The 14,780-nt window shown below is 37.8% G+C and overlaps 1 protein-coding gene across 11 annotated transcripts in view; it reads right to left on the reverse strand.

The window, feature by feature from the left end:
* The window catches only part of GALNT18 (polypeptide N-acetylgalactosaminyltransferase 18), a 251,104-nt gene that overhangs the window by 67,709 nt on the left and 168,615 nt on the right, over positions 1-14,780 (reverse strand). For all 11 annotated transcript variants that reach the window (XR_010884078.1, XR_001294744.1, XR_001294745.1 and 8 more), the window contains 3 exons: positions 12,675-12,858; positions 11,215-11,412; positions 8,539-8,653 (listed from right to left, as the gene is read on the reverse strand). Coding sequence is in view for 6 of the 11 variants with exons in the window: in XM_013957884.2 (XP_013813338.1) it covers positions 8,539-8,653; positions 11,215-11,412; positions 12,675-12,858 (497 nt within the window). In the remaining 5 variants the exon portion in view is untranslated. The remainder of the gene's footprint in view (positions 1-8,538; positions 8,654-11,214; positions 11,413-12,674; positions 12,859-14,780) is intronic.

Raw genomic sequence — 14,780 nt, forward strand, 5'->3', positions numbered from 1 at the left:
ACTTGTATCAAACTGGTTCCCCCTGTTGAAAAAGTCTGCCCAAACAGTAGAATTAAATGCCAAGTCCTGGGGTAAGTTAATTAAATTCAGGATGAGAAAAACAGAATGTAGGTGGGCAGGTAGAGAAAGAAAATACCGTGCTTACAGAAGCTATGATTCTGGTTTACTCCCTGCTTCTACATGTTGAATGGGCTGGAAAAGAGAATTGCATCCTTGGTGTGTACCTCTGCAGACTGGGAAATCAGGGTGTGAATTAATTTCAAGAGATGACTGCCTATCTTCACAGCTCAAAACAATATGCATAGAGAAATCAGTGACTGAAGAGAGAGCTTTAAAATCAGTTCATCCATTTTTTTTAGCTAGGACACAACTGTTCCTTAGTTTTAAATTACTGAAGGCCTTTGAGGTTTTTGAAGACGATTCTACTTTTCTTCATCATACAAGCTTTCAGGCAAACACACCTATTTACATGCGACAAATACTTTTTTTCACACCCAAGTTGAAAATCTTAACATGAAACTGCAAGCAACCTACAAAAAGACATCTCCTCCCCAATCTAAAAGAATTTTGAGTAGGAAACAAAAAGGCTTTAACATAACTAGAGCTGCTCTCAATTTTTAAAATGTAAATTATCCCTTAAATCTTACTCTTGAAGTTCTCATTAATTGCCTCATAGGCCTCATTTCACATTAATTGTGCCTTTATAGAACACTCTCACTGAAAAAGTAATACATGTAAAGATTTTCCCCATATTAAATTGTCAGTAGTTTTTTCCCCTTTTAGTTAATTGCTTCATTATGTACTTTTTAAATTGTTTTGTTCTGTGGGGATTAATTTTGCACTTATCTCCATGAGCTGTAAAACTTTTACAATGTATTGTTAAACTGCCTATGTTGTGTTGCTGTTTGATAATTGCAGTAAGCCATTCTACGGCTTATGTTACTAGGAGATAACCCTCTTCAAGGGTCACTGAAGGCATAAGGCTTTATTCAATTGTTTTTCAAATGTATCTATCTCACTGCTAGACACAGCAAAATAACTATGACACATAAATCACTACATTGCCAAGTTTAAGTCATAAATAGGAAGTAAAAGAAATCACCTTTCACCATGAGAGGCAAAAAAGAAGCAAACTAAATAACCAGATGACCAGTGGTTTAATATTTATACAACAACATATTGTATTGTCCATTGTTTACATTTTTGCCTTCCTCTCCCCAGCACACCTGTAATGAGCTTGATCCGTGTTGTTAATCTTGCACTTATGCTAAAGACTTGATCAGTACCAAAAGACCAAGTCAAAGATGCTGTGACGTGTAAAGGTACCTGGCCTTTGCAGCTTTGACCTAAATGTGTTAGGTTGTGGGTCACTCCATCTGGGTCATCTAATCTCTTCTGTTAGAGCACAACAGTCCTTTTCCCTCTCTCTCGCAGGCCTTTCTCTAATCTTTCTCAGACTACTAACACAGTCTTGCAGTACTAAAAACTCTCCAACTTAAGCTTAAATTCCCACCAGATCTCTTCTCAGTACCACACTACAACAAACAGAGCATGGGATCTTCATAAATTAATCCATGAAGAATTGCAATACCAGAAGCTAGAATGCCATCTGCAACATGCCATGACTTAAAAGTCCAGAAAGGTATGAAACATGAGGCTATGAGGTATAATAATGCACTAATTAGCTCGCATCTCATCTGAATCCTCTGATTTGTACGTTCATACCAACTTAAGCTGATTTACTTCCTTCTTTATCACTGTAAACAACAATTTCCTTTCATAAAACATCAAGATGTTTATATTACTGTCCAGTTAGTAATGTGGGACCACACAGGCATAAACAGTATAAAAAACATCTGAGAGAAATCTCCAAGTTTTTCTTCTTCCTTCCTTCTAGGGTATAGTGATGCCACGTACCAGCTGGTGCTGTATCAACCATTTGCTTTCCCGTGTGAACTGCTAAGAAAATACTCTCACCCCAGAAAGAGGAAAAAATGCAAAAAATGATTCATTGGCAAACTGGTAATGTTGTCTGTATGTATAATTATATATGCTGTAACTGCAGGATACCTGCTGAGGCGTTCATGGGCAGAACAGGGGAAAAAAAGTATTCCACTGGAGGCGTGACACAAAAATAGAAGAAGCCACAGAAAGTCAGTTTCTGCTGGTATCATGACTGGCACCCATTTGGAGGCATGACAATTTAGAGGCAATTCTTTCTTTCCTTTTCAATAGAGGCTGTTCCTTCTGGTGAAATGACAGCCCTGAAAATAGAGAATTTCAGTCTCTGTCATCTTGGGATGCAGGATGTTAACCGTGAGGTATTTTTTTCCAAAACAAACTTAACTTTAGCAATAATTCTGGCCACACTGAGAAGCCACTATTGGTTACACAGTATGCTAGGCAAGTACTTACATGGGACTTGCAAGGAAAATTTTTTTCATGGTGAAAATGTGGGCTATGAAAAGCATTGACTACTTCTTGTAAGAAGAAGAACTTGGTCTACCTTTTGAAATTTTTCTTGCAGAGTTCAGTCTGAAAAGAAGTGCTCTCTCTCTAATTCACAAAATGCATAAAAACAGACATTTTCAATGTAAAGCTTTAATATAATTTCAACTTAAAGCTTTAATGTAAACTTAAAGAGAAATCAGTATCTTAAAAAGCAGTATTTTAAATGTTATCTAAAAATAGCAACTAAGAATATTTGTATTCCTGTATTTCTCAGTTCTCCCCCTTCAGATATCATCAACCCAATACTGTTGGACATCACCCATGACCATATTGTAAGGAATTTTTATTTACAGGAAGTCAGGCCCTAGTGGGAAGGGCTGCTGCCTACTTATTAAAATCAATTTAAAAACACATCTATAAGACTACAGCAAGTAAGAGAGGCTGAAAGTGTAAGATTGGAGGGTATCTAGATTCATTTTTCTGAAAGGAATTCAGGGAAGGTCTGCATTGCTCAGCAGAGTGTGGTGAAAGGCGTCCCAGCAGCAAGGACAAAAGGGCCACCAGGCACACATCGTGCATCCCACTGGACTCCCTCTATGCAAACAGATTCAGACAACAGCTCCACAACACAGGGGCTCGGTGAAAAAATCTCCCAACTTCTTTTCCAGCCTATAGTTGCTTCTACCTTTTGACACGTCAGCCTTTCAGTTTTTCTAACCCAAAAGTTTGTGAGGCAGCATGGTAAACCACAAACTCATTAGCATTAAAGATAATCCTCTGGGATTAAGAGAAAAAAAAAAAGAGCTCAAATGTAAAGGTTTATTTCTGGAGGTTTTCAGAGACACAGGGTACAGCACAGCCCTACAAACAGCTATGCTGGCAGAGCCAAAGCAGTGGTGCGGTACAAGGGTGAGAACAAGAGGCTGGTGAGGAGAAACACAAGGAAGGTAAACCTGCATAGCTGCTTAAGCCAATGTGGTGTGAAACTACAGCCTAACTTCCATTGTACAGGGTACACACTGGAAAATTTTTCTTAATAAAAAGAGACATCTATTTATATGAAATTATGAATATATTACATGTAATTCACAGCCTGTATTAAAAACACAGACATATAAAATTGCTGGAAACTTTTAAGGAAAGGAAAAAAACCAAAATATCTTCAAATACTTTTGGAGATTTGGGGACAAATGTAAATATCTGCACTTGCTCATGCTTATGAAAAATGAAGACTCTTACAAGGGCATATTATCATAAAGAGACTTCAGGTGAGAAATAATAGGGATACCTAAATCCTTTGGATTGGCAATGATGGACATGTAAACCAGCAATAGGCTGGAGTGGGAGCGGGTTAATTAGATAGCAATCAAGAGTTATGGTCCCAGAAGCTGGGGGTTCAAAAAAAAAAAAAAAAAAAAAAGAGAGAGACAAATAGAGACAGAGCATAAAGGATTTTCATAAAAGAAACAGAAGCCACTTCTGGAATTTAAGAAAAAAAAACAATATATCAGGGAGAGGCATGACAGATTTCAAATCTACTTGCTCCACAATAGAGGGACCATATCAAACAGACACAACCCCAATGTGGGGAACACTGGGAACATTTTCTGGTCAAACAACTCATTCCTGCTAGCCTCTTCACAAAGTGCCTTTCTCTGCTTGCCTACTAACAGAGAAAGCAGCAGGATCTTTTTCATTTAAGCTCTAGACACAAACTGCTACACTAACAGGAAATGAAGCAGATATATTTATTATAATGCTATTTTATTGCAGATATGATTAATTTCACTATGGCAATATACTGCATAAAAGAAGAGTGCCCTGTTCAGTCTGACCTATAAATGCAGTTTTCCTCCTGGGTCAGCTGATGGTTAAGTTTTGATATATGTTTTAGTGGGAGCAAGACCCATTCCTTTTCCATTAAAAAGCCATTATCTTCTAATAAAATTTTCTTGTACCCATTTAACGAAGCCATTATATCCCTGTGAACATGAATTCAACTGCAAGCACAGAGTCTTTCTGATATACATAACTACTCTAAGTCAAAGCTTAGGCTTACATTCCCTTGATTCTGATGACGACTTAGTCTGTGACCTGAGGCAAATCATTGAATCTTCGTGAGTTTATGCATCCCTAAAAGTGGTACAAACAACTTTGTAACAGAGTATTTGAAAGCTTTATCAAACATTTGTAGGCTGCTTTTACAGACAAAATGTTTACTACAGGTTTGCTCTTGATAGAAGAACTTACGCTGACTTCAGTGGGAACTGGAAAAGGCCTTAATTGGAAAAGGCCTTTAAGAAGCATATTAAAAACTAGACTTGAACCATCAGGGGTTGGCTGCAATGGATTTTCAGGGCCTTCCATAACTAGGAGGACTTCTTGTGCAAGCACAGCACAGAAGTAGAGTGCCCAAATAAAGGTGAGAAACCCCAGCCTTACATTCACACTTTATTTCCACTATAAAGCAGTTACCAACACCGTTCTTATTTGGTCTCCCGCCTAGGCAATGGGATCCCAGTTTGCCCTCAAAATGTAATTTGGTCCCTTAAAAGAATGTGTAAGTCCATTCAATGGGGAATGACTGAACATAAACCAAAAGGAACCATTACTTATCCTAATGTGAAACTAAGATATTGATACTGGGATGCAGTAACTAAATCTTAATGAAGTGACTGCGCTGCTTAAAAAGGATGCTGTCAGTCTTGCATGAACCAGCCTGACTTTATTTTCTTATGAGGCAAAAAAATAGCTTTGGAAGAAAATATTTGGCTTACAGAGAAAATACAGTGTTGCTTCCAAGATTCGAAATGTATTCATATTTTGAACTCATGTGTCAGCTTCTAGCTCAAGGCAACAGAAATTTATTAATATCTATTGATAATGTATGTTTACTATTTTACAAATATTACAAAGCCATAAACAAAGGTAAAAACCTTAGAAGTTAAAATAATGCTTCAGTTTAGAGATGAATGGATCTGAGAAGAAAAGTTAATCATCAGAGTGGAGAGAATAATCCTCCAGTCTCCATATGGTTTACCAACAACAAATGCTTCAGAAACAATTTCCAATAACTGGGGTTTTTCTTGTACTCATGTAACACAACTACATTTGTGCTGATGATGGAGGTGAGAAAAATAACTCCTGTCGTTACGATTCTGGGACAAGTCTCCAATGCGTCTGGGTCTACTTCTTGGCCCTACACAGTGAAAACCCCCTCAGTTCAGCTGAAAACAAACCATTTCAAGATTTTAGAAGACATAGTAAGTGGTTTCCTCTTTACAGTGAAAAGAACCCTAAGCAGGTGGACTTTGCTTCTCAGAAGCATCTCAGCTGGGAGATTAAATCTTTATCATTGAAGCTGCAGCTGCCAACAAAGCACTCAGTGAACAAGGCTCTAAATCTGTGCACAGGTGCACACAGAGATACTGATTTAGCCAGTCCTGTCATCACAGGATGCTGTAGCTATTAGGCACATGAGTGTGGCTTGCAGTAGTTCAGTTGCAGTTTGTCCCTCTGGAACAAAACAGTAATACAAGGACGCAGAACCTTGTTCTGCTTGTTTAAGATAAACAGGTAGCACAAGTGATCCTCACTCTTGCTGTTATTTCTGTAGTTGAATGTAACCTCTCTTGTTACTGGAAGTGTTTGTTCTTACAGGTTTATGCATAAAATCTCTAGATAAAGGAGTAAGAATTGACTTTCAATGCCTAAATACCATAAAGAAGGGGAACAGGCTGTGTGAATTTTACTGACAAACTCAAGCCATAAAAAAAATCCAGGAAATTTGCCTGGATATTAATTTCATCCTATTACAGAATGTGATACACAACATCCTATTTCTTGAACAGCCTGAATACCAGGCCAGTGTGGGTACACTTGGTGTCTGCCTCTCCAGCACCACATGATAATGCATATTACACAGCAGAATACTAGATCAAGCTAGATGCTTCTTAAAAAGGAAAATGGTGATGAAAGATGAAGCATGGTGAGCAATATGTAGTCATGGATTGGAGATCATCATTTTAAAATGGAAACATTATTTATTGTACTGATACTGTAATTATAAAATGCAAATTGATGCAGCTTTTGTAGAACAATTACTGCCTTTATTAAGTGAAATATTGCAGGCCCTGCAGTTGAAAGCGACACAGGGAGTCTAGAGATGACTCTTCAGTGCTGCAGAGACAAGAAAATGCAGTTTACCAGCAGAGACAGACCATCTGGCCTGAAATCACTTACTGGCTATGTTTTTTAGCATACCCCAATCTAAAGAAAATCAAAGGCAGCCCTTGGGAGCAGTGCCACTAACAATTGTTTAGGGTACAACCAAACCACATGGCTGCCCACAATATTGTGGCAGCCCACTCTATGCAGCCTCCTGTATTTTACCAGGAGGCAGTGCATGGCCACAGGTCTGACCAAAAGCGGGAAGCTGAGGGAAGGAGCCTGCTTGTGAAGCTTGACATCTGTAGAAATAATACTGTGCTTCCCAGAAGATCTAATATTGCATTGTACATTTATATTCATCCTGGTATTATCTGGGCTATGCTGAGAATTGTGAGAAGAGTTGGTAATAAACTGCTGAAAAATCTGTTCATTACACCTCAGTGATTTGTTCTGATATAACCAGGAACACAGATCCAAGTCAGGATAGAGACAGATGAGGCAGCATGCATTATGCTACCCTGCACACCACAATCTTTTACAGATGATAGTATTTTATGTAGGTCAGGCATTGCTTCCTTGGAGACAGAAGAAAGCCCTAAGGAAATTAGAGCAGTGTTGGGCCTCATTCCGGTGATCCACTGTACTCCAAAGTTTCAATTATGCAGAGATTTGTGCCCCTCTAGTCTTGTCTATCAAAGTACTCTTCACACTCAACTTCTGCAAAGCTAAGTATAGTGGACTGGATGGTATATATGTCATGATGCAGAACTAGATAAAACTCTGCCCTCACATGGAAACAATAGTTTTGCTAGTTAGAAAAAAGAAAAGGAAAATCAAAGTGACACTAATTTTCAGCTCATTGCAACACTGAGCTGCAAAAATCACTTTTCAGGAAGAGAATAAGGCTCCCTAGCCCTCACAGTGAAGAGAACAGTGTTACTAAAAGAAGCAGTCCTGCATTTCTCTTTCCCTTTCTTTCCGACTGTGCTCTAATGTAATTGAGAGGAGACCTTCCCTTCACTCTTGCTGCAGTAACATTTTATTTCTGACAGGTGGGAGGAAAAGAATTTTAGAAAGCCAGAAGTAGAAAATGAGCATTTTTGGTTATACCTCACAGTCTCAGCAGAAAATTCTGTATTTTTTAAAGATTTTTTTTTGCCATTATAGAACTGTCTGTTTTTATTCTGGCAACCAAAAAGCATGAAATACAAGCTTCCACTAACATTTCAATAACAGACGTGGGGATTTAATTTTATAACACAAATCATAACATTTTTCTCTACCACCTATCTATCTAGGAACTGTATTAAAAAACTGAAAGATTCTCAAAGAGAACAGTACTATGTTTTCAGGATGGTATTTAGTTGTGAAGGGAGACAGAGATACACAAACCACACAAATATTGCACAAAGTAAACAGATGAACAGTGTATGATGGAAGAAGAATTTATGCAGCTTCAGTACTCTATGAATATTTTAAATACCCAGAAGAGGCAGAGAGAAGGCAGCATAAATGCCTTTATATTTCAGCTAGCTCTATAGTGATTCTTCTAATTTAAATAAATGAATCTAGAAAGGTTTTTCCATTACATCAATGAGAAATTATCCTCCTCACTGAGCCTGGGATCATAGGTAAGTAGGGAGTCCCTGCAGAATTCCAGCATTGTTAGTTGAAGGAAAGAATAATACCAAATTCTGTATTTCTATGCTTTTCCCAGATAAGTTTTTTAAAAAGATATGGGAGCTTTTGCTCTTTTTTTCTTTTCTGATCAAATACAACAGTCTATACTACTACACAAAGCTATTAATCTCCTTTGCAAGTCATCCTCCATACAATTTTGACTGTTTTCCCCCCAATAACAAGGGCCAAGCTGTATTTTAAGTGCAAGGTGCCAGTGTTGGTTGGTTATGCTCTTACCCTGATTCCGAGCTCCACGTTTTCTCCTCCATATACTTCCATGCCCTCATCTAGTAAGCCAATCTCTTGGAAATATTCTCTATCTACTACGAAGCATCCAATCAAGGCAGGACTTCTGGAAGAATAAAACAGCAGCAGACAAAATTAGCAGATAGGAATAGGGACAATTTTATTATTCAGAAATAGATTATATTTATCACTGCTGGGCCAAACGGTGTGCCAAGATAGATTCTTAGGGAGATGTTTCTGAAACAGATTTATCCAGCTTTGTCTTCTTCTAATGTTCTTGATTCTAAGGTCAAATAGGCATCATTGAAGGAAAACAGACTCAAAATGATTGGACATACACATTCACCAAAGCAGGTCGGTTTAGACACTAACAGTACTAAGTCTGAGAGTTTCTCCCAGCACTGTTTCTGAGGCACCAGCCATTGTGGCCAAAAGGTGGAGCTGTCTCCATCTCTGCTAAGTTCTCAGGCCTCTTGTCTATAGTGATTATTAAGGATACTCAATGGTGCATGGTTTTGTGTGCTTAGCCAGAAGCTACGTTCATCTCCACATAAGAAAACATTATTCTTTAAGATTATGTTAAAGAAGTGAACAGGGACGTTCAGGTCAGCTTTTTCAATCCAGTATCAAGAAATGCCTTCTGTTATGAGCATGCTGTAAATATGAACACTAGTCTGTTTTCCTGGGCCAAATTTTAAAAAGTCACATACCATTACTGAATCAGTAAGTTCTATTTATGTCATGACCTGAATTATCCAACTTTTACTACTGCAGAGCCAGAGAAGAAAGTAAGAATTCAGTCACAGAGAGTAAAATCTTTAAGAAATGCAGTGGAGGAGAATACAGAATAATTTGGCCTTTTCATTTTTTCCCTACTTTATAAAGGCACAATGGCAAAAAAGAAAAACGTCTTTTTTGGTTATTATGATGGCATTGGGAGCTCTGGGAGCAAAAGGATATTAATTAACAACAGTAAAAGGGAAATCACCCTCCATTTACTGAGAACATTCAGGCTGCCATAATTGTAGATATCTGCTTTCAAAGAGATTATAGCGTGTCTTAATCACAAACTGTAGAATCCTGCAGAAATATATACATTTATGTGTTTAACTTGAAGTGCTTTAGTACCCACTTCAAAACAATGAAAGACTGTTTCTGATGTATTTAATAATATCAGCTAACTTATGCCATTTTAAAAATAACGTTCCATTTATCAGAAACGGATGTTGGTTTCGGTGGTGTTTTTCAACTATCTTCCAGCAGGCCTGTTTCCCTTTGTTACAATTCCGAAGGCATAGTGGAGGCAGGATATAAGTCATCAATCAATACACGTGGCTTTTCTTTTCTTTTTTTTTTTTTTTACTTTCTCTCTCTCTCTTTTTTTAATTACACAGCACACACATACAGTGCATCTCAATGAATAAAAGGCTCCAGGGAAAGGGCTAGGGTACAAATTTACACATCCAATATTCTCAAAGAACATTTACTCCATGATCCTCATTTAGCACAGAGTTTTGGGGTAAATGGAAAAGTAGATTTGCTCTTTATCCTGATTTTAAATATGTTTATTTTTAAAAATCACTAAAACCATAATTTATATAGAACATTTGCTTCTCAAGGACTTGGCAGAATATTTCAAAGCATTTTCATAATGTTAATAGGTGCTCATTAACACTGGAATGCTTCCAATGCTGTGGAAACTACCACTCCTTTTTACATATGTCTGTGGCAAAGCTGTGAATTTTTATCCCCCATTTTCCAGTTCTGAGTCCTGTTCTGATGGCCAGCACGTGGGTCAGTGCAGTCTCAGCTGACAACTCCAGAAAAGAGCTGTCAGCCTGAAAAGACAGGACCAGTGGATCAAAGACACCCCTTGCACTGACTGCATGGAAACAAGTAACTGATTGCTATTGATGATCCCCTCATGCCACCACTGCAAGCAAAAGGTGTGCTTTGCAGAACCGTTGCTGGTGAGAGCAGCCTTCACACTTTCTTTCTGCAGAGAGCGAGAGGACAGGTACCAGTGACCTCCTTGGTATGAATTCACAGACAGAGGAGAGGACTGGAACCTCAGCAGAGCTGCTGAGAGGACTCAGAAGCATCTCTTCCCCTTCCAGAGATAGGGGTACTGTTCTGTACCAGCCTAACGATACTCTAGACATAATAAAAAAGTATGGAGCTAGATTGTACCAAAGCTAGGATTTAATACAGTCACTGCTCACACACAATTGCTGGACCAGCATTAACTCCTATGACAAAGCACAGCTGTAGAGCTATGTGATGCTACTGTAAACATAACTGATCTGACAGTTGTACCCTTCATATAATGCATTTGTAAACAAAATTCTCTTTCTGGCCCATTACCCTAAATTAGCAGACAAAACATTTGAAGAAAGCAGTATTTTTGAGCATTCATGTCTGCTGTTTCACTTTGGTATGTGCTTTGCATCATGCTAATAATAATGAAGCATATTAGAAGACCTACTGAAAACAGGTATTCTTGATGACTGTATAGAAGCTAAGGATAAAAGCTGAAAAGGACAGTTCAAGGACATTTATTCTAATTTGACACTACAGTCGATACAACCTATTACATAATTGAGACCACTCATCATCTAGATGAGCATTTCCTCTGATATCCTAATCTGGGTCACAATTGCATGTTACCTTATTGGAGCAGTTGCGTTCTCCAGTTTCCACCATGATTTAGGAGGGTTCAGATATCGGCACCACAACTCCCAGTCAAACCCCTGTGCAGAGAGGGGATATTCCTCTATTTCAAAATTATCATACTTAATGTTATCAAATGATGGAGAAATGACCCTTTTTCTGTTTTCCTTTATCCTAGTGAGCACCGGTTCAGCCCTAAAAATGGAAAAAATGTTGAGACTATGTCAGCAGAAGCACAGCACTGATGGAAATAGCAGCCTATGCTATACATCTGGGAAAGGGCAAAATCTGTAGCTATTACTCATTCAGAGCTCCCTTTGCTTCACAATGGAGCTTTGACAGAGCAGGACCTGCCCCAAAAGAACACACTGCAATATTTAATCTAGGATGCCCTATTGATATCCTTGATGTGTGCTGGAGAATAGAAGAAATGACTGTCTGCATATCGTAGAGCATTTATAACCTTGCTACCAAATAATGATAACTTCAGGCTCTCAATATCATCAAGGACATCAAGATCAAAGCTAAGAACAGATCTATCCTAGGGACAAAAGTACCTGCCTTTTTTTACCTTTTTTTTTTTTTTTTTTAACTGAAGAAGCAACAGAGATATCAAACCCAAACTGAACAAGTTAAAATACATGCTTTTAACTATGTGGTACTTAGGCACACACCAGTAACCTCAGTGACAAAATGACACTTTTTTTGTTTACACTGTAGAATTTAAAAGAAACAATTTCTACTAAAAAAAGGGGGGGAGGACAATTTGCTTCAGAAGTGTAGGAAAAGGGCTTGAGATGCTGTATTAATTTTGGGGGGGTATGATTTCTGAGGAGTACAGACACAGAAAACAGAACTCTTCTCAGTGTTTTTACAGCCTATATTAGGAGTATAAGCTATTTGGAAGCACAAGCACTTACACAAATATGAAGACTGTTCTATATTTTTGGAGAACAACTTCCAGTATTGCCCTGATATTTGAAGAAAACTCAAGAAACTCAAGGGAACAAGTCCTGAATCATCATAAAATAAGTGTGCTTCCCCCTAATTGCAAACATTCACCCGCCTGTAACTAGCCTATCCTACTTAGCTTCTTCATGCCAAAATTATCATTTACCGTTTACTTTAAATGAAAGAGAAATAATAATAAGCAAGAGATGTAGATATTTTAGATATATTTTAAGAAGAAACAGTAGGTCACTTACATGCTGTTTTCCAACATAGTTTAAATACATTGTAATTACACCAGCAGATAATAACTCGCACCAGAAAAATGGATCTAGATTATGTTGCACAGCACAAATACATTTTTCATAACTGTCTCCATCTTTGAATCTTCATTAAAAAGATCAGAATGTTATTTCACTCCCATATATGCAGGAGAAATGCCATTCAGTAATTCATGAATGGTGCTTGGAAAAGGTCTATTGATCAGAGGAATACAAGAAGACACGTACCATCCCACATTGAATTCCACGTGGGCGTCAAAGAGAGCAACTACTGGTGCTGTGGCAACTCTCCATCCACTAACACGAGATCGGATCAGTCCCTCTTGTTTGCTGTGTCGAACAACCTTGATGAATCCAGGCTTCTGGGCATTCACTTCATCAATATACTTCTTTAGTTTCTCCTTGAGTTCTTCTGTGCACAGGTAAGAATTAAATGTTAACAAGAAGTATCAGCTCATCAAGATGTAAAAAGCTGTTCTTACAGCAAAACAGGAGTATTCACACAGGGAAATACTCTATGCCAATTTAACTAGTAAGAACTCTTACACAGTCATGTCCAAAAGAAACAAAAGTTATAAGAAGGACCATAAATTACATAACAATAAAAAAATTCCACGTGTAACTACTTAGCCTGCGTGACTTCCACCAGAATCACATCACTGTTCAACAGTAACATGCCATCAAATAAAGCACTCACTCATAAAGTATCATACTAAGGGCTATATTAACCACTTATTTACATAAGTGACATATTAACAAAAAAGATAACAATCTTGTATTTCCAGAAAAATATTCCAAAGTATTATCCATGAACTTTCTTTACCAATATTTCAAGGAGAGTAAAAAAGGAGAAAGAATGAAATGAATTATTTATGCTTTTCCCATGTTTTTTCTAAACCTTGACAACTCCTTTCTATATCTACTAAGAAGTTCCATGACTTTTGCTCTTTTCTCACTAGAGGAGAATCATTCCTAATTAAAAGATAAACTTTTCAATCAACAATTATTTCATCTCTGGCTTAAAGACCACTGCATGAGAAAATGCAATATGTAGAACTGAAGTATGCAAATTAACAATCAATAGTATTCTTTACTAGCATTGCTATATTCAGTTTATGTTATGATAGCACTCAGAATTCCCTTGGGGTGATTAGGTTCCTTTTTTCCTAGGCTCTCCACAAATCCAGAAATATCTTTGCTGTGAGGCAGAATAATGCTGTTGAGGTTATGATTCTAAACTAGAACCCATCAAACCTGCATTAAAAGCTCAATGCTCAAAAGCTCATCTAGCCCTTTCTGCAAAACCTTGGGCAAGCCACTGTCTTCTCCATAAATCAATTGCCATCTGTGAAATATGAACACCACACCTGTTAATATTTTTCAGTCTATTTAGATTTTAAGGCCTGGAAAACATCAGTTTTCTTTTTCTCTGCATTTGTACAGTACCTAGAGCACTGAGGTACTGGACTGAGGGGGAGGTTGCATCAGACAGGTGCCAGCACCTGAGTCAGGGAAGAGGAAGGAGCAGGAGTGCGTAGTCCGTGGCGGGGAGAGAGTACAAAAATTTCTGTCACGTTGGTTGGCCTAAGCAGTTAGCTAATGTTTGGGGACTTTCGGTAGGTTTCTGTTAAAGTATTAGTTGATTATACAAGTCAGGTGATCTTGTTGATTCACAAAGCAGGTGCACAAATTATTTCCCTTCTGAATCTATGAAAGAGGTTTCTTATTCAGAAATCTATGTCTGCTTCCCAGACAGTTGTGTTCCTCCATGCCTTGGCTATGCCATCTGCCACTTCTCTGGTGTTCTTCGCTTGCTACTTTCAGCTCCTATCAATACACACACACACACACACACACACACACACACACACAAATACTTTCACCAAATAAGATAGTCAAGCCACTGTTTTTTTAATTCATTCTAGAGAAAAAAATCTTTTAATTTTTGCTCGGACTTTCAATCCTAAACTATCCCTTGGGCAGTAGCTTCTAATGTTTTGGCAAAACAAAGAAACATTTAATTAAACAGTTGCTCCTTCTATCAGCCAGATTGCAAGGTATCTTAGCACTCCCATAAACTTCAGGAAGTCTGTGATATTTCATAAATTAAAGACATATTTGCTGGCAACCATTAAGGAACAACTCATAGTAGCAATAGCAATATAAACAATTGCTTCTGTCAGTATCTTATTTTGGTTCTATTATATTTTTATCCAAAAAATCAGGGCCTTTCCCTACATTATAGCTTCTAATATTTACTCTTTATGACATCCGTATTTCATTGACTTTTTTATTTGGATTACACACATGATATTGACTTTTTTCAGAGAACCT

The sequence above is a fragment of the Apteryx mantelli genome, chromosome 4 (assembly GCF_036417845.1).
Source record: "Apteryx mantelli isolate bAptMan1 chromosome 4, bAptMan1.hap1, whole genome shotgun sequence".
Taxonomy (NCBI): Eukaryota; Metazoa; Chordata; class Aves; order Apterygiformes; family Apterygidae; genus Apteryx; species Apteryx mantelli.